General features: G+C 42.5%; 1 protein-coding gene across 1 annotated transcript in view; it reads right to left on the bottom strand.

Moving 5' to 3' along the window:
• Positions 1-747: 747 nt before the first annotated feature.
• The window catches only part of LOC146813504 (uncharacterized), a 68,770-nt gene continuing 47,118 nt past the window's right edge, over positions 748-22,399 (bottom strand). Inside the window, exon 3 of the mRNA XM_085620291.1 lies at positions 748-5,268. Coding sequence (XP_085476417.1) covers positions 2,300-4,645 — 2,346 coding nt within the window. The 5' untranslated portion in view covers positions 4,646-5,268 and the 3' untranslated portion in view covers positions 748-2,299. The remainder of the gene's footprint in view (positions 5,269-22,399) is intronic.

Raw genomic sequence — 22,399 nt, forward strand, 5'->3', positions numbered from 1 at the left:
TGACCAGAGTCGTTTGCCAGAACCCGGTATGTTTCCAAAGGACTCGCGCGGCACGGATGATGCGCGCTGAGTCCTCCAAGCCAGCTGCTGACATCACCAGCGCATTGTGGAAAAGGTATTTTACTTCGATTTTTTTGTTTTCCCTACTTATTTTTTTACATGGCGCATGATTCACTCCCAGCCACATACATACCAGGCACTGCGCTTTGTTTGTCACGCACATACCATGCCTTTCTCTGTCAGCCCCGGAGCACATGACCCCGTCCTCCGAAGCCAGCCCAGGGAGGTTCCCAGCTCTTGCTCAGTGGGCTTCGCGCTTTCACTCAAATACTCCATAAAAGGAGAAACTGCCGTCAGGTAGTGGCGCTAAACCTAGTCGCAAAGCAACACCCTCCCAGCGCTTCCCGTTTTCGAGGCTGAGGGGCGTGCTCTTGGCACTGAGGTAGGGACAGTGCACGCAGTACCTGCGTCTCAGTGTCACATTCCCTACTAAATTAGCATTCAGAAGCCGTTTATAATTAATTAGCCCAAACCAGGGAAAACTTGCCCTTTAATAAGCCTTTTTTATTTCCACATTACACAAACAGTGGAATTGATCTATTAAGTGCCTGGCTATTAATGCTGTTTAATGTCTGCCTAGTTGTTAAATTAAGATGTCTAGTTGCATGCAGCCATTGTGGGGGTCTCTGTGCGGATTGTGCAGTGTTTGTTAAGATTTTAAATCATGTTCAACAAATCAATACGGGCTTCTATAATTCATTTTAATGTGTCTTGTTTACCAAAATGGCTCTAAATTGTTTGCAGTAGTCTGGCTAAAAAGAAGATGGATGATGCTCGTCCCTTTCTGAAACAAATGTACATGTGCTCACGTCCTTTACAGTAAACACTCGTTTTTATAGCCTTCAATCCGGATTTAATAGTCACTTGCTGGCAGCCGCCCTTCGTCACTCTAGAGGTGTCAACCATATAACTGTTGTTGCTGTTTTTGTTGTTGTCTCAGTGGGCCACGTGGATCGTAAAGGAAAACGAAAGGACACGTAGTAACACTTTTTAGCTGTCTTATATAATTGTTTTGAAGCAGTTGTTCCTGGACGGAATGAGCGTTTTAGAAATTGACAGTAGATACAATAATCAGTGCCACTGGAATTATGCGATGTTGCGGGTGTGGCGTTTCCAGAATAATTATGTATTTTACGCATTTGCCACAATACTCGATAATATGCGCATAAACTTCAGATTTTAAGAAAAATAAATTGTTTCTAGCTGAAAGTTAGTAAAAAAACACGGCATTACGTGTTGCTGCACATTGGACGCCAATTTGCAATGGTTGATTGGACCCCTTTCTGAAGCTTATAGCTGTATTCCGATGTTAAACTGGTACTAATGAGTAGAACCCTTTGGCCAGATGGCGTTAACCTGTATAACAAGCATTTGCAATGCAATAGGTCAAGCATTTACGCAAGTTTAAGCTATTGGCATTGTAAATGACAATGCGTTTTATTTATGTTTCAAGAACGAAAACATAAATAAAAGGCATTGTCATTGACAATGCCAATAGCTCAAACTTGCGTAAAAGCTAGACCTGTCGCATTGCAAATGCTTGTTTATGTAAACTGTGGATGAAAATTATTTGAATACAGTGTAGAAGTACGTTTAGCGTTTACTATTGTTTCTGGGGCTCACTGTTCGATGTTTAGGAGTAAGTTTAATCACAGTTGGACAGTAGACCTTTTTTTCTCCTGCAGTTGCTTTTGTTAAGCTTAGAGCAACTTATTTCAAAAGGGAGGGCTTTGCCGGGTGATGTTCTGGAGAAAAGGTTGAAGTGTGCTGATCGTGTTAACTTCATGAGCAGTACACAGTCAGTACCCATATGGTTTCCATTTTATGTTTTTGAACTATTATCTCAGACTTCTGCGGTGCAACCATCTAGATTTACGTTGGACTAATCTCAATAGACTGGTTATTGAAACTGAAGGTTTGAAAAATTACTCAACAAAGCACATGCCCAGAGCTGGAGGTGGGCGCTTCATATGATGGATACAGTGAGAGTGGTGTTGTCTTAATGAAATATGTTAAAGATTCACTACAACTGTTTATATTTTGTGAAACCGATCAGATCAGCCGTGAAAGAATAAGATGTAGTCCTGTCTTCTGTCCAGATGTACCACCTGGTGAGTAGTGATACTTCATTTAATTATAAACCTTTTACCATATTCTGAGAATTGATATAGTTTCGCATCTTTGAGTACCCTAATGTGAATTTTAGAACTTCATTACCACCATAGTTGTTCCCATATTCTTAGCACTGATAAGGTTTCCTGCCTATGTGTCTCCTCTCATGTACTTTAAGATTTCCTTTCTCATTGAACCTTTTCCCACATAAACAGCATTGATGAGGTTTCTCGCCAGTGTGTGTTCTCTCGTGATGAGTGAGATTTCCTTTAGCACTGAAACATTTCCCACATTCAATGCATGGATAAGGTTTCTCACCTGTGTGTGTCCTATGGTGGTCAGTGAGACTTTTTTTCACATTGAACGCTTTCCCACATTCAGTGCATTGATAGGATTTCTCATCTCTGTGTCTCAACTGGTGACCAGTGAGTGTTCCTTTCATACTGAAGCTTTCCCCGCATTCAGTGCATTGATAAGGTTTCTCACCTGTGTGTGTCCTCTGATGCTCAGTGAGAAGTCCTTTCCTACTGAAGCTTTCCCTGCATTCAGTGCATTGATAAGGTTTCTCACCTGTGTGTGTCCTCTGATGCTCAGTGAGAAGTCCTTTCCTACTGAAACGTTTCCCACATTCTGAGCATTGATGAGGTTTCACCCCTGTATGCGTCCTCTCATGTACAGTAAGGGTTCCTTTCGCTCTGAAACTTTTCCCACATTCACTGCATTGATGTGGTTTTTCACCTGTGTGTATTCTTTGGTGCATTATAAGATCTGTTTTCTGTGCAAAGCATTTTTCACATTCGGAGCACTGATATGGTTTCTCACCAGTGTGTATCCTCTGGTGAGTTGTAAGATGTGCTTTTGAAATAAATCTTTTCCCACATTCTGAGCACGGATATGGTTTTTCACCTGTGTGTACCTTGTAGTGATTTGTAAGACGTGTCTTTGAAATGAATATTTTTTCACATTCTGAGCACGGATATGGTTTCTCACCTGTGTGTATCAGCTGGTGAGTTGTAAGACCTGCCTTTGAAATGAATATTTTCCCACATTCTGAGCACGGGTAGGGTTTCTCACCTGTGTGTATCAGCTGGTGAGTTGTACGACCTGCTTTTGAAATAAATCTTTTCCCACATTCTGAGCATGGATAGGGTTTCTCACCTGTGTGTATCAGCTGGTGAGTTGTAAGACCTGCATTTGAAATAAACCTTTTCCCACATTCAGAGCACGGATATGGTTTTTCGCCTGTGTGTACCTTGTAGTGATTTGTAAGACCTGTCTTTGAAATGAATATTTTTTCACATTCTGAGCACGGATATGGTTTCTCACCTGTGTGTATCAGCTGGTGAGCTGTAAGACCTGCTTTTGAAATAAATCCTTTCCCACATTCTGAGCATGGATATGGTTTTTCACCTGTGTGAGTCCTCTGGTGAGTCTTAAGACGTTGTTTATAATAGAATCGTTTCCCACATTCAGAGCACTGATGTGGTTTTTCACCTGTATGTATACTCTGGTGATCAGTAAGATTTCTTTTTACACAAAACCTTTTCCCACATTCACTGCATTGATAAGGTTTCTCGCCTGTGTGGCTCCTCTGATGAATTGTAAGAGCTGCTTTTGTACGGAAGCATTTCCAACATTCCAGGCATTCATACGGCTTCTCATTTATGTGTGTTTTATAATGAAAAAGAAGAACGTTTCTCAGACTGAACCATTTTCCACATTTGGAGCACCGATATGGTTTCTCACCTGTGTGTGTTCTCTGGTGAACAGTACACTTTTCTTTTGTAATAAACTCATTTCCACATTCTGAGCACTGATAAGGCTTCTTGACTATGTGTGCCTTTTCATGAGCAGTAAAGCAATCCTTTCTTGTGAACCCTTGTCCATATTCTGAGCAATGATAAGCTTTCCCATCTGAGTGTAATCTGTAGCGATGAGTAACACTTGCTTTCCTTTTGAACCGTTTGTTATATTCTGAGCACTGATATGATTTTGCGTTTCGGTGTGCCTTCTGGTGAATAATAAGGCCTTTTTTCAAATTGAACTCTTTTCCACATTCTGAGCACTGATAAAAAGTTACTCCTGTATGTGTCCTGTGGTGCCTAAATAAAGTTTTTTTGCACCGGAAGAATTTTCCACATTCGGTGCATTGATAGGGTTTCATGTCTGTGCGTGTTATCTGGTGTACAGAAAGATTTGTTTTCTGACTAAAGCTTTTCCCACATTCAGAACAAGGATATGTTTTTTCCCCAGCGTGTTTTCTCTCAGGCATACTAAGGATTTGTTTTGGAGTGAAGCTTTTGCTACATTCACTGCATTCATAAGGGTCCTCACCAGTATGTGTTCTCTCATGCCCAGTAGGATTTCCTTTTTGGCTGAAGTTTTGATCACATTCAATGCACTGATAAGGCTTCTTGTCTCTGTGCACTCTTTGATGATAAGTTAAACATATTTTCTGAATACAACTTTTCATATATTCAATACATTGGTATGGTTTCTCTTTAGTGTGCACTCTTTGATGAATAGTAAGTGTATTTTTTTAATTCAAAGTTGCCTCATATGTAGTGCTCTAATAAGGTTTCATACCCAAATGAGTTTTATGGTGCTCAGACATCTTTCCAAGTATGAATTTGTCACTTTCTGTATGTACATTTTGTCTGCATGCAGTCTCTGGTGGAGGGTCAAATGTAGGTCAGGTTTCTCATTGGTATGGGTTGCCTGATACACTTTCACTTCATTGAAGCTATATTCATATTTAGTACATTAAAAGTATCCATTCCGCAAAGCTTTTATAAAATTCACTTCTTTGATATTACATATTGCACATTTGTTCTGCAAATGCTCAATTTCTTTTTACTATACTTGTCTTAGATATGATCGTTAATCCCTGTGTTTCATCGTGAAGAAATACGATATTATTCTGATCAACGGATTTCCTTTGTGAGTCTGATGTGTAAGATGCTATCTTCCTTTGACTTGCTGGCACATTGAATTGGCAATGTCACTTTTTTGTGTGAATTAGGCTGCCAGAAGTGTGAATCTTCAAAGCACTCAACAGGATGTTAATTGTTGCTTTTCAGCTCACATATCAGTCACCTATAAATTAAATAGAGTGGTATAGTTTTAGCGTTATTCATGTTAACACAGCATTATCTACATGGTACAGGGTATTTTTCACTGGCATAGAGATATCTATTTTTTCATGTTGTGAAGACCAAGGCCATGAATTTCTATGGATGCAGGATGCATGCATACTATGTGCACCCCAGTAGCCCCCAGTCATTGAGCTGCACAGAAGACAGGATAGTGATTAGCCATCGATGTCTGAAGTCATCGACCCTTGGTGCTTACCAACACCACACAGGTAACACAGCAATCTCACAACATCCGTCACTGAGAGATTAAACCCAAACTCCTCCCTTCCAGAAAACACTTCTGAAGTCAGAGAGGAAAACAATGATCTGGAGGAATTGTTTCAGGAATTGTTCTCATAGGAATGAGCAACACAGATGATCTTGGGTAGTTTGCTCCTTGATGTTGAGTTAAGGACAACTAATCTCTGTAGCCAACCAGTGGACATAGAACACAAAGCTGGGTACTATCTCCCCAAAACAGGCGTAGATAGCAGAAGGAACAAACACTGGTCTCATCAATGTATCGCCCCATTCTAAGGCATTAGCTGACATTTTGGCTTTAATAATGCTTATTGCTGCAAAAAGAAAAACAACAGTACTGGCAAAGCTGATAGGCCTAGCTTTTTAATAGTGAAATTGACTATTAACTGATTGAAGCTTTTATATGTGTTTCTGTGGGGTTATATGGAAGGGTGAGTTATTGAATGCAGGGAAAGAATCAATGCGTAACTTGAGGGTGGGTCAGTGGGGATACTTAATGAAGGTGGGTCCTCGAGAGAAGGTAGGAGGGACGGTCACACATTCATACACAGACAACAAATGCACATTCAGGTAATGCTTCCTTGTACACTAAGAAACACAGTGCATAAAAACAATACAGTTAGACACCACAAGCTAGGGTGTGCTACATGCACACACACATTCATAGTGGGTACAGGATTCCAAATCAAACACTTTCCATTTGGAATATCCCACAAACAGGACCAACAGAGAACATTCTGGACCTGGGTTTGGAAAGAGAACAATCACAAAGGATTCCAAACCAAACAGTTTCCATCTCACCAAAGGCAAATCCATAATTTGCAAATTAATGTCATAAAGGAATCATATATTCCAGCCATCCGTTTATGGGACCCACCAGCCCTAAGTACCTATATAATAAATAAGGTCAAACTGGGTGATTATCATTTGATTGCTAGATTAATGAATCCTAAGACTAAGGAAATGCGACATTTTTAAAGTGTACTAATCATGTTTGATGCATTAGCACTCTAAGGTCCATTGAAAAGAGATGAATGTCACTTAGAGGTTTTTTAGGGGAGAAAATCAACATGTATTTATCTAGAATGTCTGATTGATTTTAAATAAAGTATGAGCTTCACTGCAGATATGCTGCTCAGAAACACACTGCTGTTAGAAAGACAAATTAAAGTTAATACATGCAACTGTGGCTTACCCTATCCCCAACATATGTATTTATACCTCTATGTATTGTACTTAAGAATTATACATCAGGAACTACTAAACAGTTTTTCAATGGCCGTGTTGTGAAAATGCTTTTACTTTCCTGCAACCTGTTTTGCCTTTCAAAACAATTATATATAGGACTTAAAATTAATTGCATGGTCAGCTTACCGCCCCTCATACTGGCATATCAGTGGAATGTGTATTCATACTGTAAACCTTTATTTTGATTGAAGAAAATGGATTCAGGGAAAGTGGGAGCCCCCAATTAATGTCTGTTAAAATGTTTTTAAAGAGTTTCACAGTATGTTTGCACTTTTCAGGTGTTAGGTTTGAACATTCAAGTTGTTCATTAAATATTCTTCAGGTCTTAGCACCTGTAGCTGGACGGGCTGGGGTGGGCTCCCATGTCCAGGGGCAAATCTTCCTTCACCTGCTAGTAAAGGAGCAAACGCACCCATGCAGTGCCTTGAGATGCAGTCTATTTGCTCTTGCCATGCTGCCATCAGCTCTCACAAAGATGCCGTCAGTTCTCACAAAGATGGTTTGTAATCCAGCAAGGATGATGCTGCACAAAGTGAATCCTATCTTGAGGCAGAGAGATACCTGTTCACCCAGAGACCTTCGGTGCAAACACATTCTACATCCAGGAGGAATGGAGACAGCGATGGAACGCTAGGAGCTCAATTCAGGGTGCATGCATTTCTGAGAGATAAGGAAAGAGCTGCTGGGGGAGACCTCTGGTGCTTACTCAGAACGTTAATGGAAGCAGAACACGAGATTACCAAGACCAGAGCTGTACTACCGCTACAGCTCCGCCCCTCTCAAAGCTTGGAAAGGGCTCAGGCTTGGAAGTAACTGCACAATGCCTCACATTTTAAGAAAAAGTTAAACTAGGAAAGCACACATTACATTTGGTTTTGAGCACTCATCAGAGAAAAACAATTTCATTTGAATTCTGCACAGCAAGAAGAGGAAGTGACACTGGTGGTGAGGCATACCAAAGTATACAACAAGCATTTGCAATGCAACAGGTCTCGCATTTACGTGAGTTTGAGCTGTTGGCATTGTAAATAACAATGCCTTTTATTTATGTTTTGGTTTTGGAACATAAATAAAACACATTGTCATTTACAATGCCAGTAGCTTAAACTCGCGTAAATGCGAGACCGATTGCATTACAAATGCTAATTTTCAAAGTGCTACGAAACTACCAAATGGGCCAAATGCGCTGGTGGCTTCTACCCGCATGGAGCCCAGAGCGATGCGAGAGTTTATTGGTGTGGCTGTGTTTTCAAGAGAAGAGTGAGGGGGCTCTCAGTGGACTGCAGGGGGGATCCGCTCTGACATCAAAGGGAAGGCCCTTGCTAATCCCTTTTAATGAATCGCCATTTGCAGGAGGTGACAACATGCGCAGGGATAAACACGGGTCATCGTAAGCAAACACTTTTGGTAGCCCACAACCCCCTCTGCGCCCCCCCCCCCGTTTCCTAAAAAAAACCTTCCATCTGATCTGCTTAGAAAACTATTGCGGACTGAGAGCCTTAACTTGCGAGCTTGTTTTTGTTTTAATTCTTTGAACTCACTCACCATTCCCTGCACTCCTTAATTTCATGCATGGGGGTCAACAGATAAATGTTAGCGCTGCACGCTGAAACCCACCCCTGCAAAATAAAAATAAAACAAGCAATCATAGAGTGCTTCTAAGTCGCGTAAAGAGACATTTCTGCAAAATGTCAAAAATGTGTGTGTGGCACTTAGTCTTTAATGGAACCTGTTGGGCACTAATCCATTGTGTGAAATATGCCGTGAAAGAAAATAAAAATACATCAGACCTCCATACTTTGGCCGTGCCATGCACATTCCAGTAATAACTTCACAGACATCCAACTCCAAAATCTTCACCTCAGGTAGGTGTGTGACAGCAAACAATCCTCTACCCAAATAAAAGAGCGAAAGCCAACCAAGAACAAAACAGTGCACGGCTCAGAGACAATCCCAAACATTTCACAGAACAAACAATGGCAGGAAAGGCTGTGTATCCCAAGCTCCGGAAAGACCCCCTTCCTGTCCGTTTGCAGCGGTCCGCTAAAAGCCAATCTGACTTCCTGGTCATTACAATGTACACCGCGAACAGAGCTACAGGGGGACCAAAAAATTTAATATGTAAGGGGATTAATACCCACAAAACTAGGAGGGGTAAATTGTCAGCCTAGTTACTTCAATGCCTGGGGTTTTCAATGAAAATCTACGGGCGTTGTCGAAATTGGTATCTTGCTGGAAGGAAAAACGTATATAAAATGCACTGTGCAACAAGACTACAACTATAAATTAAGACTCAATGAGTAAAGGAGAGGCATTCATGGAGGGAGGAAGGGAAGCGGCCGTGCGGCCGCGAATGTGAAAGTGATAGCGATCGCCATTAAACATCAAAGCGACCGTGCGGCCTCGAAACTGAAAGAAAACGAATGCTTTCAGGCTGCCAAATGGTGCGCGCGCCCGGAGCACATGCACTGTAGTTGGCGGCCTGAAATGCACTTGTTTCCACTTCCAAAAGTCGCTTACTATAAGTCTCGCCAGAGCAGCGCTAAAGCGCTGTCTCAGGCGAGACCTAAAAAAGGGATGGATCGAATGTTTGAATTAATCTCAACCACTGGTATTACTCAGGCCACATACCAGTGCACCATTATTTTGCACACCATGCCACCTCATTTTGGACCTGAGCATATGCAAATAAGTCTTGACCCTGCTCCAATGGAAACAGTTCATTTCCGAACTTCCAGGCCAGATTCTCCCTGAATCACAAAACTAGCAAACCGGGACTGGTTCTGCCCAAATGATGGCTCATAAACCAGGTATAGCTTGATTCCAGTGTGTGCACGGGACCCACGTCTGGGCATACCTGTTCCACTTAGCGTGACATACTGAAGTATATAAAAAGGTGAGGGATGGAATGCTTTAATTGGTGGTGTGGCTGGCATTTGTGCGTTATACATGTAAGTATACAGAAGAAGAATATATTAAACGAGAGAAGCGTATTAGCTCTCACAGCGATATACGTTAACAGTAAATGAGGATGCAGTCCACTATCCTAGTCACATGGGATAGAAAACTGAATCCGAGATATGAATTTTTCAAGTTTCAAATTAAGGCCTGACAATGGTATAAAAACCAGGTTCATCTAATTTGGAAGGTTTAGCCTCTGACTGAGTCTCTAAGATGAAAGACAGCAAGCTGTGGCCGAGAAAGGCTTCACAAGTACTGATGAAGCCGTTATCTTTTGGAGACAAAGTGAAGAGCGGGAGGAATTCAAATTCACACCCAAGGAAGGGTACTCACTGGCCAGATACCTTTGCTGACTTCTTTCAGGCTTAGGTCACTTTTTTGGAGTCCGGATTCCTCCAGCAGAGCAAGGCTGTAAGCTGGAGCCAAACAGGGCTCCACGTTGCCTTACTCCTTCTCCGTGACCTTCAGTAGAAATGGATTTGCTACAGCAGAAAAGCGCAGAGCTTTAGCAACCTGAATCTTTTGCCAGCACAATGACCCTTCGTTGGATTGACCTGGCAGGTTTGACCCTTTGATACGGTCAACTGCCCCAGGACCTCACGGACAGCCCTAGGGGGGTCAAGAACCACATCAGCAGAAGCCACCAGCAGGGTCAAGAGCAAGCTCAGTTGGAACTGGTCAGTAGGGCTTTTAAGGAAAAGGTGCTTCTAACAGTCTGTTGTCTCCCTGTAGCCATGCAGGACATCAACCAACTGACCCTTAGAGTCCATGTCTTTGTCCTGGGTACAAGTGGGAGCAGGTCCAGCCTCTCTAATCTCCTCATATGTCTCACTAACAGGTGCAGTCTTTCTTCTGACTTCCACAGGCCAGTAGGGCTCTGAAGTTGGTGCCCAGTGGTGCCACATTTGTGCCTGGTACTAGCCCGTAGGTCGAGAAGACTCCTGGCCCCTCTTTAACCAATAGGAAAAAGGTTCCCTGGGGTAACTGTGAAATATTGGTTTGTAGGTTAAGGGGTGTGTGAACCCTTCTCAAGCAACAGCCAGAATCCTCATCAGGGAGAACCACAACAGTTACTAGATGAACCTGTGCTCACCTCTGGTACCTTGGCACAAGCAGCTAGGCTTAACTGAGAGGTGGAAACACAAAAAAAGGAAAATCCCAAACTGAGTTAGCAAATTAGATTATCTTTTGATAAATAAAATGACACAAAACCACATAAATCGAATCCATAGATCTGAAGTTATGAAAGTTAAAAGTTTTAAGTAAAAATAGCACCAAGAAGCACAAATCACTGCAGTTATCTATTCGCACAGGACCAAGTCACAAGTTCAGGCTGATCGCGATGGAGCGCTGGCCCGGAACAGAACCGGGTTTTGTCGGCTGAGAAATATACCTTTGTGTATTTGGGGGTCGAGATACAACGCCTTAAATCAAGATGCTTCCTGATGAATCGGTGCTGGTTGGCTACCAATCAGAAGCTGTGATGTGAAGTCCGGCATGTACTTCACTTCCTGAACCTCTGTGGTGATGGAACTTGGAGCAACCGATTATAATCGTTCATTGGAATAAAGCCCATTCCGAACCTCTAATATCACGGATTCTGCCTCTCATTTTACTGAGCTATATTTATTATGTTTCCGTATCAAAATTAAGTCCCGGTAAAGAATTTTGTTTACCACATGAATGGCGCCCGAATAGGGACACTTTCTCATCTCACGCGCCGGCGGTGAGTTGCAGGCCCGGTCTCCTGCCACAGCTGGACGGACAATAACGCGTACCAGCAGGATTTCCTGTATCTCCCTCCGGTCAAGCGGGGGCGACTGAGGCTGCGATCAACACCCAGACGAGGCGGTGAGAAGTGCGAAGTATCCCGACCAGAGCCTAGCTGAGAGAGCAAGATCCGAGGTATACAGAGGCCCACCAGTTTCCGAAGTCCCAAGTCGAGTCCAATTTCGGACGAGTCGAGTCGAGTCCAGTCCGGTCCAAGTTCAGTTTCCGAGGCCTTCCGTTTCCGAAGCTACCCGGTGAGTACCATTGCTGGGGAGGCATTTCTGACGTGCACATAGGTTGTGCCGGTCAAGACGGGTTTGGGTACACAAAACCGGTCTGCACTGTTTTAGCAGTGTATATGTACTGTTTAGCAGTATATCAAGTATTCCGAAGTATCTAGTTATTGTCAAAGAATTATGCTTGGTGATTAGTTATGCAGACGATCATCATTGTTGGTTATTTTAAAGGTTAAAAAATGTTTAATGTTTAATGTTTAATGTGTTAAACGTCCTGCATATTGTGGTATGAATGGTTGTTCATTATTGTGCTTTTGTACTAAGTGTGTTCAAGATTAAGTATCAGATCAGTTCTCAATATGCCGCTCTTTTCGAAACTAAGACAGATCACTACAAGAAAAGGGGTACTCGAAGAAGCCGTTCCTATTCCTCCTAGGGACACTCCAGGGTACTTCATGTATCATAAACATGGCTTAGACGCCATATTATTTCTTGATCTATGGGTAGACTACACTAAGGAATTACCAGAAAGTCAGAGGTGGCCCACAGCGGGAACCTGGGATGCAGAGTGCATCATGAAAGTAGAAGAAGAGTTATGGAAAAGGAAAGTCAGACAGTCACAGAAAGACGCCATTGAGTTATGGCGTAAAGAATCACATAGACGAACAGAAAAAGCACGTAGACAGGAGGAGAAGAGTAAAGAGAATTCCAATAAAGTTCGAGAAAATCTATTAATTGAGGAAGGTATCCGAGTGAAATCAGAACAAGTAGACAGACAAAGAAATGCCCTTATGAATGGTATGTATCCCCTTCTGGCCGAAGGATTACCTAAAGCTACTCCAGAAACACCGAAAGACTTGCCGCCCCCATTATTTCCAATAAAGGTACATCCTAAGGGGCATCCTAGAACCGCAGAAGATGTTTTTCTTTCCTCATATTTAGATGACGCAGCTCCCGAGTATGCTAATTCCGCCCCACATAGACCGCCTATCAGGGAGGTTCAACGCCAAGATCCAGTACCCGTATCCCTACAGCAACAGATCGTGTCACAAGTTCCGACAAGCACATCTGTTTCTACATCTGTTCCTACAGCTGCTTCTATAGCTGTGTCCACACCTATAGTTGCTGTGTCACGTTCAACGAATCCTTTCACACCCGACACCCCAGATGGGGCTACGGGAGGTGCTAGTAACATTTTTTCTACGCCACCCAGAATAAATAAACTTACTTTTCAAGAGTCAGCACATTCACGTACACCCAAACTCATAAATGCCCGTACGCTTAAGGAACTTCTTATAGATTGTAGATATGACCCTGTGCCCGGCAAAGAGGACGAAATGACCCTAGCATCATTACGTATCAGACGAGCCGCGGTGTATTTAGGGAAGTTACCAGGAATGACGGCGCATCTAGATAAAATATACCATTTTGTCCAAACAGGGCGAGATCCAGAATGTATTAACAGAGCTATGGAATACCAGAAAGTGGAGATACAGGGGGAACTGTTACGTTTCCTCATAAATTGTGTGATCAGAAATGAAGACCGACCGGGGGTAGACCCGGAAGCAATGCAAATTCTTACCAGATGGAGCCAGAATATATCAGAAGGTAGACATGATAAACAAAATTGTATAATAGCCATGTGCCGAAAGATCCGTAAAGAAATAGAACGCCTACACGAAGAAAGATTAGCGGTAGACGAGTTCGAACAAAACGAGGGGGAAGGGTCAGGACTGCCCGCAGGACAGTCAGACACCATAGCCTATGTAGGTAAAGGAAGATCTTGTAATAGTAATAGATGTCCTATTGACCCGATACGTCCGATATGTCCAGATAATAACAGGAATTTCCAAATACCTATAATTAACATCAGGTCTAACGAGCATTCGTTCCAAGCCGCCGACAAACTACTCCGAGAACGAAGGGGTTATCATTTTCTCGATTCTATGGATGAACAAGAATTAGCCAGGTCAGCTGTCCATTGGGTTGACAGTCCCGGAAAATATAGTGATGATACAGTAGCACGCGCATTTTTGAATCTCACCCCAGATGAACAGCGGTTAGCTGGGATTTATATGATTCAACAACTCATTATACTGTATCAGAGTCAGCATTCGGACCCTGGTCCCTTACCTGATATATTGACTGAATTGCTTATGAATAGATGGAGAGGTTCAGGTACTAAATTAATTAAAGAAATACTAGAATCAAGAAAGCAATACATTCTTTTTGTATGTTCAGAACATGTTTCACTGCCCATCAAGGAAAGAACCACGTATTACATGGATAGACAGAATCCCTTACGAGAAGTGCACCCAATAAAGGGCGAGGACAACGAGTTTAAGCGCGTATTTGTATATACGCCCATATCAAAAATAGAATTGTTAGAAATGAAGAAAGTGGTACCCAGTCATGACAAAGATCCAGCGGGTTTTCACCGAGAAATTAAAGACATGTTACTCATGGGAGAGTATACCTATCCCGACATTATGACAATATTAAAGGTATTGATGCCTGCTGGCATTTATGAGAAACTCAGGGAAAAAGAGTGGGAGGTAGGAGACCAAAAGATAGAATGGTCAGTATTAGAAGCAGAAGAAAAGGCCCGAACTGCAGGAGCAGGACTCGGGGATAAAACTAAAGCACTACCAGGTTTATTAGTACAGGTACTGCCACGTTTATTGACTACGAAAAAGGAAGATTGGGGTACAATTTCAGCCTGTAAACAGAAACAAGATGAAGACACTAGTGATTACTATGCCCGATTTGAAAAATGTTTTGGTATAAATAGTGGCCTAAAAGCAAGTAGCGAATCATACCCACATCTGTTTGTAACAAAATTAGTAGAAAATGCCCTGCCCCAAGTAAAGAATAGAGTATTAAAATTCGAGAGTACCTGGCAAGGTAACACTCCATCACAAATGTTACAAATGTTACAGTACCATCACAATAGAATTAGAGAGGAACAAGAACATGAACACAGACGCATGAAAGACACGAAAATGAAAATGTTAGTTTCTCAGACAGTTCCAGCTGAAGGACATAAAAAGGGTATGACACATTCCGATTCAGCCGGACCTGTAAAAGGGACATGCAATTATTGTAAAAAGCCAGGTCATTACGTACACGATTGTCCAGTTTTGAAACATAATATCGCCATAGGTAAAACACAAGAAAGACCACGGCCACCTAGACAGGACCAGAATGAACAAGGAGCTCCGCAGCATGCACAGTCCATGCCAGCTCCACCACAGTCTGTACAGTTCGTGCCAGCTGCACCAGCGCTGCCTGTTGCTGCCACACAAACCACAACACGACAACTGTACCAGACCGCACAGTACGACTATCCTGATTATCAACGATACGCATGAACCAGCCTAGAGAGGGAAGTTGACTTACCCCTTATCGAGATCCCTGTAGATCAAGAAGGACCTTATGTACATAGTGAATTATTAGGCCAAGACAGAAAATTTTTACTCGATACAGGGGCAAGTCGAACAACCATAAAACGTAGTGAAGTTCCAGGGGCACCCCTCTCAGGCTCTCAGAATATTTCCCTTGGTTTTTCAGGAAAACCTATTGTTAATGAAGTGTCACAGCCTCTCCCACTTACGATAGGACCTTTGACCCGAACTACAGATTTATTGCTTACTAAATCATGTCCAGAAAATCTGTTAGGAATAAAAACACTGAAAGCTCTAGGAGCTATAATATGTTGTTCTCCGGAAGGAGTAAGGTTGTTTTTACGTGATTTTAAAGGTCATTATGTGTCTAGAGACATGGATCCCCGACTGCAGACTTTACCTACACATCTATGGGCACAAGGCCCTACTGATGTTGGTTGCATGAATATTACACCATATCGAGTCACATTAAAGGCAGGAGTGGTGCTACCACGAATACGACAATACAAGTTACCACCAGATGCTGTAGTGGCTTTACTACAAATCATTGACGAGCTCATTACCCAAGGAGTAGTTGTAGAAACAGACTCCAATATATGTAATTCACCGATAATTCCGATTCTTAAACGAACAGATCCAAAGGCCCCGCCAGTATATCGATTGGTTATTGATCTGCGCGAATTAAACAAATGCATTGTGCCACAATTTCCTGTGGTCCCAGATATCTCGTCATTACTGACAGCTATTGATTCCGAAGCGACATTCTTTACTGTAATCGATCTCAAGAATGCCTTTTTCAGCGTCCCAATAGATCCGGAAAGCCAATATTTGTTCGGATTTAGTTTAAATGGACGTAGCTTTAAATTCTCACGCGCACCTCAAGGATTTACAGAAAGCCCCAGCATCTATAGCCAAGCACTGAAACGAGAACTTGACAGTATCCACATGCCAGTTAACACTGCCCTGCTTCAATATGTCGATGATCTGTTGATCACCGCTAGAAGCGAACCCGAATGTGAGAAAGCATCACTGACAGTTTTACAATTTCTAGCTGAAAAGGGACACAAGGTGTCCCCTTCTAAGCTGCAATTCTGTGTCCAGCGAGTTATTTATCTTGGACACTCGCTGTCCAAGGAGGGAAGGCAGCTTACACCCGACCGCATTCAGTTAATAGCTAACATGCAAATACCCAAGACACAAAAGGAGGTGCGGGCTTTCATAGGCCTCACGTCATATTGCAGGCAGTGGATCCCTCAGTACGCATTTCTAGCAAAACCACTCATTCAGTTGACAACACAGGAGGCAGCCACATCGACTGTTCTCCCTTGGACCCAGGAACATACACAAGCTTTTGAAAGCCTAAAGAAAGCTTTATGTCAAGCACCTGTTTTAGCAACGCCATGTTACAGAAAACAGTTTACACTCTTTGTTACAGAACGCGAAGGCACTGCCTTGTCAGTACTCACACAGGAACAAGCAGGAGCACACAAACCATGTGCTTACTTTTCTAGTACATTAGATCCCGTAGCTCAGGCTTTGCCTGCATGCCTAAAATCAGTGGCAGCGACAGCTTTAGCAATCAGACAAAGCGATGCCATAGTGTTAGGACATCCATTGACAGTTCAAGTACCACATGCAGTAGAGGTTCTTGTAAATAGAACGCAAACACAACACTTGACTATAGCGCGACTTACAGGGTACGAACTTACATTGTTTCAGCCACACATAGAAATCAGACGCTGTAACACATTGAATCCTGCCACACTTCTGCCAGTAATCGGAACAGACCCACTAGCCCATGACTGTATTGAAGTTATTACAATAACGACGAAACCTAGACAAGACTTAACCGATGTCCCATTGTCAGACCCAGACCTGACATTGTATGTAGATGGTTCATGTATGAGAACAAATACAGGAGAGTTGGTGGCTGCTTACGCAGTCACAACAGATACTGAAGTCATTGAAACTAATCGTATAAATACTTTGTCAGCTCAAGCCGCAGAGCTTATTGCTCTGACACAAGCCTGTATTCAAGCCACAAATAAAAAAGTCAACATATACACTGATTCACGTTATGCATTCGGAGTTGTACATGACTTCGGCGTGCTGTGGCGAGAGAGAGGTTATTTAACTTCCCACGGTGCCCACATTCAGCACGGACCCCTCATTCATGCCTTATTAGATGCAATACATCTACCTACTGCAATATCAATTATGAAATGTAAGGCTCATACGAAGGTTACTGATATCATTTCTCAAGGCAATGATCTAGCCGACAGGACAGCTAAACAGACTGCTCAAACCCAAACATCCGACATGACAAAGACAATAGTCCCGATGCCGATACATTGTATGACAGTTAAAGATCCTACCCTTGACGTAATTGACATACAGACACATGCTACACCAGACGAAATAAAGAAATGGACTGAATTAGGAGGGATCCAAACGGACCAAGGATGGATGATGAAGGAAAAGTCTGTGTGGTTCCTTCCTGATTCAATGGTCCAAGTTATAGTTAACACTATACATAGTCCAGCACATCTAGGAGAAAAAGCTATGCTAGATAGCATTCAACACATTTGGTTCAATAAACATTTACGAGCAGCAGCCAAACAAAAGGTCCGTACCTGTATGATCTGTTGCCAGTTCAACCCAGGAAAAAGTGTTCCCGTGGAACAAGGTGGATTTCATCCTCCTAATCACCCTTTTGAAGTCCTCCAGATGGATTATATCCAGATGGAACGATGTCGAGGATTCAAATATGTTCTAGTAGTTGTCTGCGCTCTGTCCCGCTGGACGGAGGCATACCCGGTTTCAGATTACACTGCCCTGACTACTGCCAAACAGTTAGTTCGAGAATTCTTCCCACGATACGGTTTACCACGTGTTGTTCACTCAGATAACGGCCAGCCGTTCTCATCCGAATTAATGAAACATGTTTCACTTCTGTTAGGTTATCAGTGGAAATTCCACTGTGTCCGACACCCTGAGGCAGCAGGTCTCGTAGAAAGACATAATCAGACCCTGAAAATTAGATTGTCCAAAATATGCAGGGAGAAAGGTGTCGACTGGGTAGTAGCACTACCAGTTGCACTCTTTTTCACAAGAATGGTAGCACACTCTCGAACAGGGCTATCCCCGTATGAGGTGATCTTCGGCAGACCACCAAATATGTGGGGGACGCCTATACCACGCAAAATAACTGATATTGACTGTAATATGCTGACAGATTACTTGGCTTCCTTGATGTCTGCACTACAATCTTGTCGTTCACAGGTAGCTGCAGCCTTTCCCGACAACACTGAGGTGAAACCCCATGACGTAATTCCGGGGGACCTCGTCCTTGTGAGGAATTTCGACCGAAAGACTCAGCTGGAGCCCAGGTGGAAGACACCCAAGTTGGTCTTGCTGACCACAAGGACAGCCGTGAAGATTGAAGGCAGGAAAGGATGGATTCATTCAAGTCATATCAAGAAATTTCATGGACTGAAATCAGATGTGAATACCACACCTTGTGTGTCTTCACCCATTGACTCAAAACTTCCTTTTGTGGAAAAAAGTGACTCCGAACTTTATAAACTAAAATTAAGGCCTAGGCCGTCGGACGATTTGATTGTTTAAGTCCTCTCCTAGGTGAAGCGGTTGAATCTGTCTCCGACATGTATCGCCTAGACCTGAATCATGGACAGTCGCGAAAAATGATGAAACGACAGGCGTATTGTAAATCACTGCGTAGCCATTGCATAGTGACATTATTAATCTTGTTTTTCTTAAGTCTTTCAATAATTACTGCAAGTATATTGTTGCACATATATTACCCTATTGCCAGAAATGTTTACAATGTTACTGATGAACATTCTTTTAGTGACCTACCGCCACATGAATTGTCTTATAGACTTGCGCTGCGCAATAACACTTTCATTAGTATGTTACATCATTCCCATCAGACTAGTAATGCAACTAATTGTTGGGTGTGTGGCCGGCTCCCTCCCTATCAGAATTATGAAGGAGTCCTGCCTTTCTTTCCACATCCGTTTACACATAATGGCTCCTGTGGAGCATGGTTTAGTTTAATCAATTCCATAGACTCAGATACAGCCGTTTACCAAGACCAGTGGGTGTGGGGAAATCTGAACCTAGTTTTATTCAAAGTCTGTTACCCTGACAAGGAGGGTCGCCCCAAAGGAACAGGAACTGATCTAGAAAATGAAGTATATGGATTAGGTAACTTTACTCCTAATCTCATGGTTCTAAATGTCGAATCCGAAGTTGAACTAGTTTTACCAACCATGTCAGTATTCCCAGCGAAAGGTGAATTGTGTGTAAGAAAAGTTGGTTCCATACATATGGGCCATAGCAAATGCACTACTATAGTAGAATTCAGTGATCAAGGCAAATCTTCATTTAGAGCTTGTCGCCACTCCTATTTTATATGTGGTCAGACTGCATATATGCGTCTACCTCTAGATTGGGATGGTACCTGCTACATTGCATTCCTTTTGCCACCTGTTTTCCTAGCTCCTCCTGATTATTATAGAAATATTCATTTAGTACACAACAGAGAGCGGAGAGATCTCCCAATTGTCGATTACACTGAAACAGCATGGGAAAAATACACAGATTTCAATAAAGGCATCTTTCCCTATATAGGTACTGTTACTAATAGTAAGCTGATACGTAGATTGACTAGAACCCTTGAAGCAGTAGTGAATGAAACTATTTCCGCCTTAGGCAATTTAACAGAAGAGCAGTCTGCTATGCGGATTGTTGTGCTTCAAAATCGTCTTGTCCTTGACGTCATCCTGGCTGATAGGGGCGGAGCTTGTAGGGTCATCGGATCAAGCTGCTGCGTATTCATACCAGAAAATTCGCCATCTGTATATAAAGCTATAACTCGCCTTCATAAGATTGTAAGCCAGATACACCAGAATCCAGGCACCTGGACTTGGTCCGGTTGGTTTTGGAGTGTGATATCAGCCTGGGGATGGAGAGTTCTATCCTTCCTAGGTATTGGCCTTCTCATACTATTCAGTTGCTGTCTATGTCTACAATGTGGACCAGCGATTTGTGGTCTGTGTGCCACATCGTGCATTCCACATCAAGATTTTCATTCAAGATCCCGGAAGAAGAAAGAAGAACAAATGATGCTATATGAACAGATCAATGGATTAATGAAGATTGATATCTCTTGACGGGCAAGTAGGGGACAAGGAGGGAATGTGGAAATATGGATTTTTCTGGTCAGTTATGTCCCCTATCTTGGACCCCAACGGTTTCATGTGCATGTTACAAGTACATGTATGTTTCCTCCAGTTCCAGTTATGAAGACGCAAACACATGTGCGTCCACCGCCAACATGTCCTCTGTCAGATCCGCCATGAATAGGCCGGATATTCCATTCCTAAGTATGAAAAGCCACCGGCTTTATATGGTTCACTTATGCCATTTTACAGTCCAGGCAAGTAGGCCCTGATTCTGTCATCGAACTCTTCTTGCCTTCTGCCTCTGAAAACTCCAGTCTGAGCCTGCATCTGTGACCATGAACTTTTGTCTCATTCTCTGCGCGGCTCACGAAGCCTGACATCAGCCTATTCTCTGCCAAGAACTGTATTTCACCTTCGAATTATCTGCTTCACCCCTCAGCCGATGCATTCCTGTCTAGTAGTTTAAGTAAACATTCCTTCCAGCTACCGAGCAATGGCTCGGCTTCTCTGTCTTTATGCAAGTAATTCATAGTCCTGTTACCCTGGAATATTCCTACCCCCTTGCATTTAGTGTAGACACTTAGACGCTTGTACACGCACGCACAGTCAGTATAGAATAGATTCTGTCCGAGAGTCCTTCTTTTGTGGATAACATAGTTCTTTAAACATAGGATGTTAGATATGATTTGGGATTAGGTTGACTTGACCCCCCAGACTTTTCGTCTCCACATGTAGAGCTAAATGTCAAGTCCCCTTCACCCCCTAGTTGCACGTCAATCACACGTCATGCTGCTGCGCGCGCATCTATGCCAAGTATTATCTTATAGATCCACCTATATATGACATCATAACCAATTATGTTCCTTTTTACTCCTTATTACACCCATTTTCGGTTACGCATATGAATCGTCATTTTTCTTATCAATTGTTACGCCTACTGCATTCGCTTCATTGTAATGTATGTACTATAAAAGTCATTTCTTGTCAATAAAGTATGTACTTCACTTCCTGAACCTCTGTGGTGATGGAACTTGGAGCAACCGATTATAATCGTTCATTGGAATAAAGCCCATTCCGAACCTCTAATATCACGGATTCTGCCTCTCATTTTACTGAGCTATATTTATTATGTTTCCGTATCAAAATTAAGTCCCGGTAAAGAATTTTGTTTACCACAGTATTCAAGTTCATTACAATGAATTAATATACAACTCCTCTAGTTTTACGCAGTCTCATTGCTGCCTTCAAAAAGTTTAAAACACAGAATAAAGTGAATTGATCGGTAGACATTTTTAAAAACAGTAATGCCACCCTTACATGTTTAAACTGAAGTTTCTTAAGCAGGTCTTTCAGATACTGTCTCCTTGGCCCGGCATAAAAAGAGCATAAAAATATAAAATGAAGGGTATCCTGCGGAGATCTACGATCGCAGCCGCAGGGCCCTTTATCGCTAGGTTTATCAGTAAAACCCTCTGGCACTGCTAATAAAAAATGAATAAGACCAAATCTAAAAAGGGTCATTAAGAATCTTTCATGTGGATTAAGTACAAAAGACAGATAGGGTTCTATACCAGTGGTTGTTTTGGCCAAGGCATGTTCTCTCACAGTCCGCTTTGAGAGTTCCGCCTTTTCACGATTGCTAACCAGAAAGTTAGAGTGCAAGATCTTTATACTCCCCTTGTCGCTGGACCTAATTATCTCGGGTGCACTATACAGTTCCTCACGTCCCAACTTCATGAATGTGGATTTGACGTATCGCAGCCACAGGATCCTGCTGCTATGATCCAGTTTCAGGCAGTCCAATAAGACAGATTTTGTTAATCCGGAGTCTTCGTTGAGCCAAATTTTAAGCCAGCAAAGAAGAGGTTTGACGGCCACCAGGTCAGAGAGATAGCTGACCCCCAACTCCTCATGTATGCTGAAAGTAGGTGAGCTAAGCGGAACTCTCAGCAAGCTTTTCAAATATTTTTTTTCAACAGTTTGAAGTTTAGACGTTTCTATGA

Source organism: Triturus cristatus, chromosome 7 (genome assembly GCF_964204655.1).
Source record: "Triturus cristatus chromosome 7, aTriCri1.1, whole genome shotgun sequence".
Classification (NCBI taxonomy): Eukaryota; Metazoa; Chordata; class Amphibia; order Caudata; family Salamandridae; genus Triturus; species Triturus cristatus.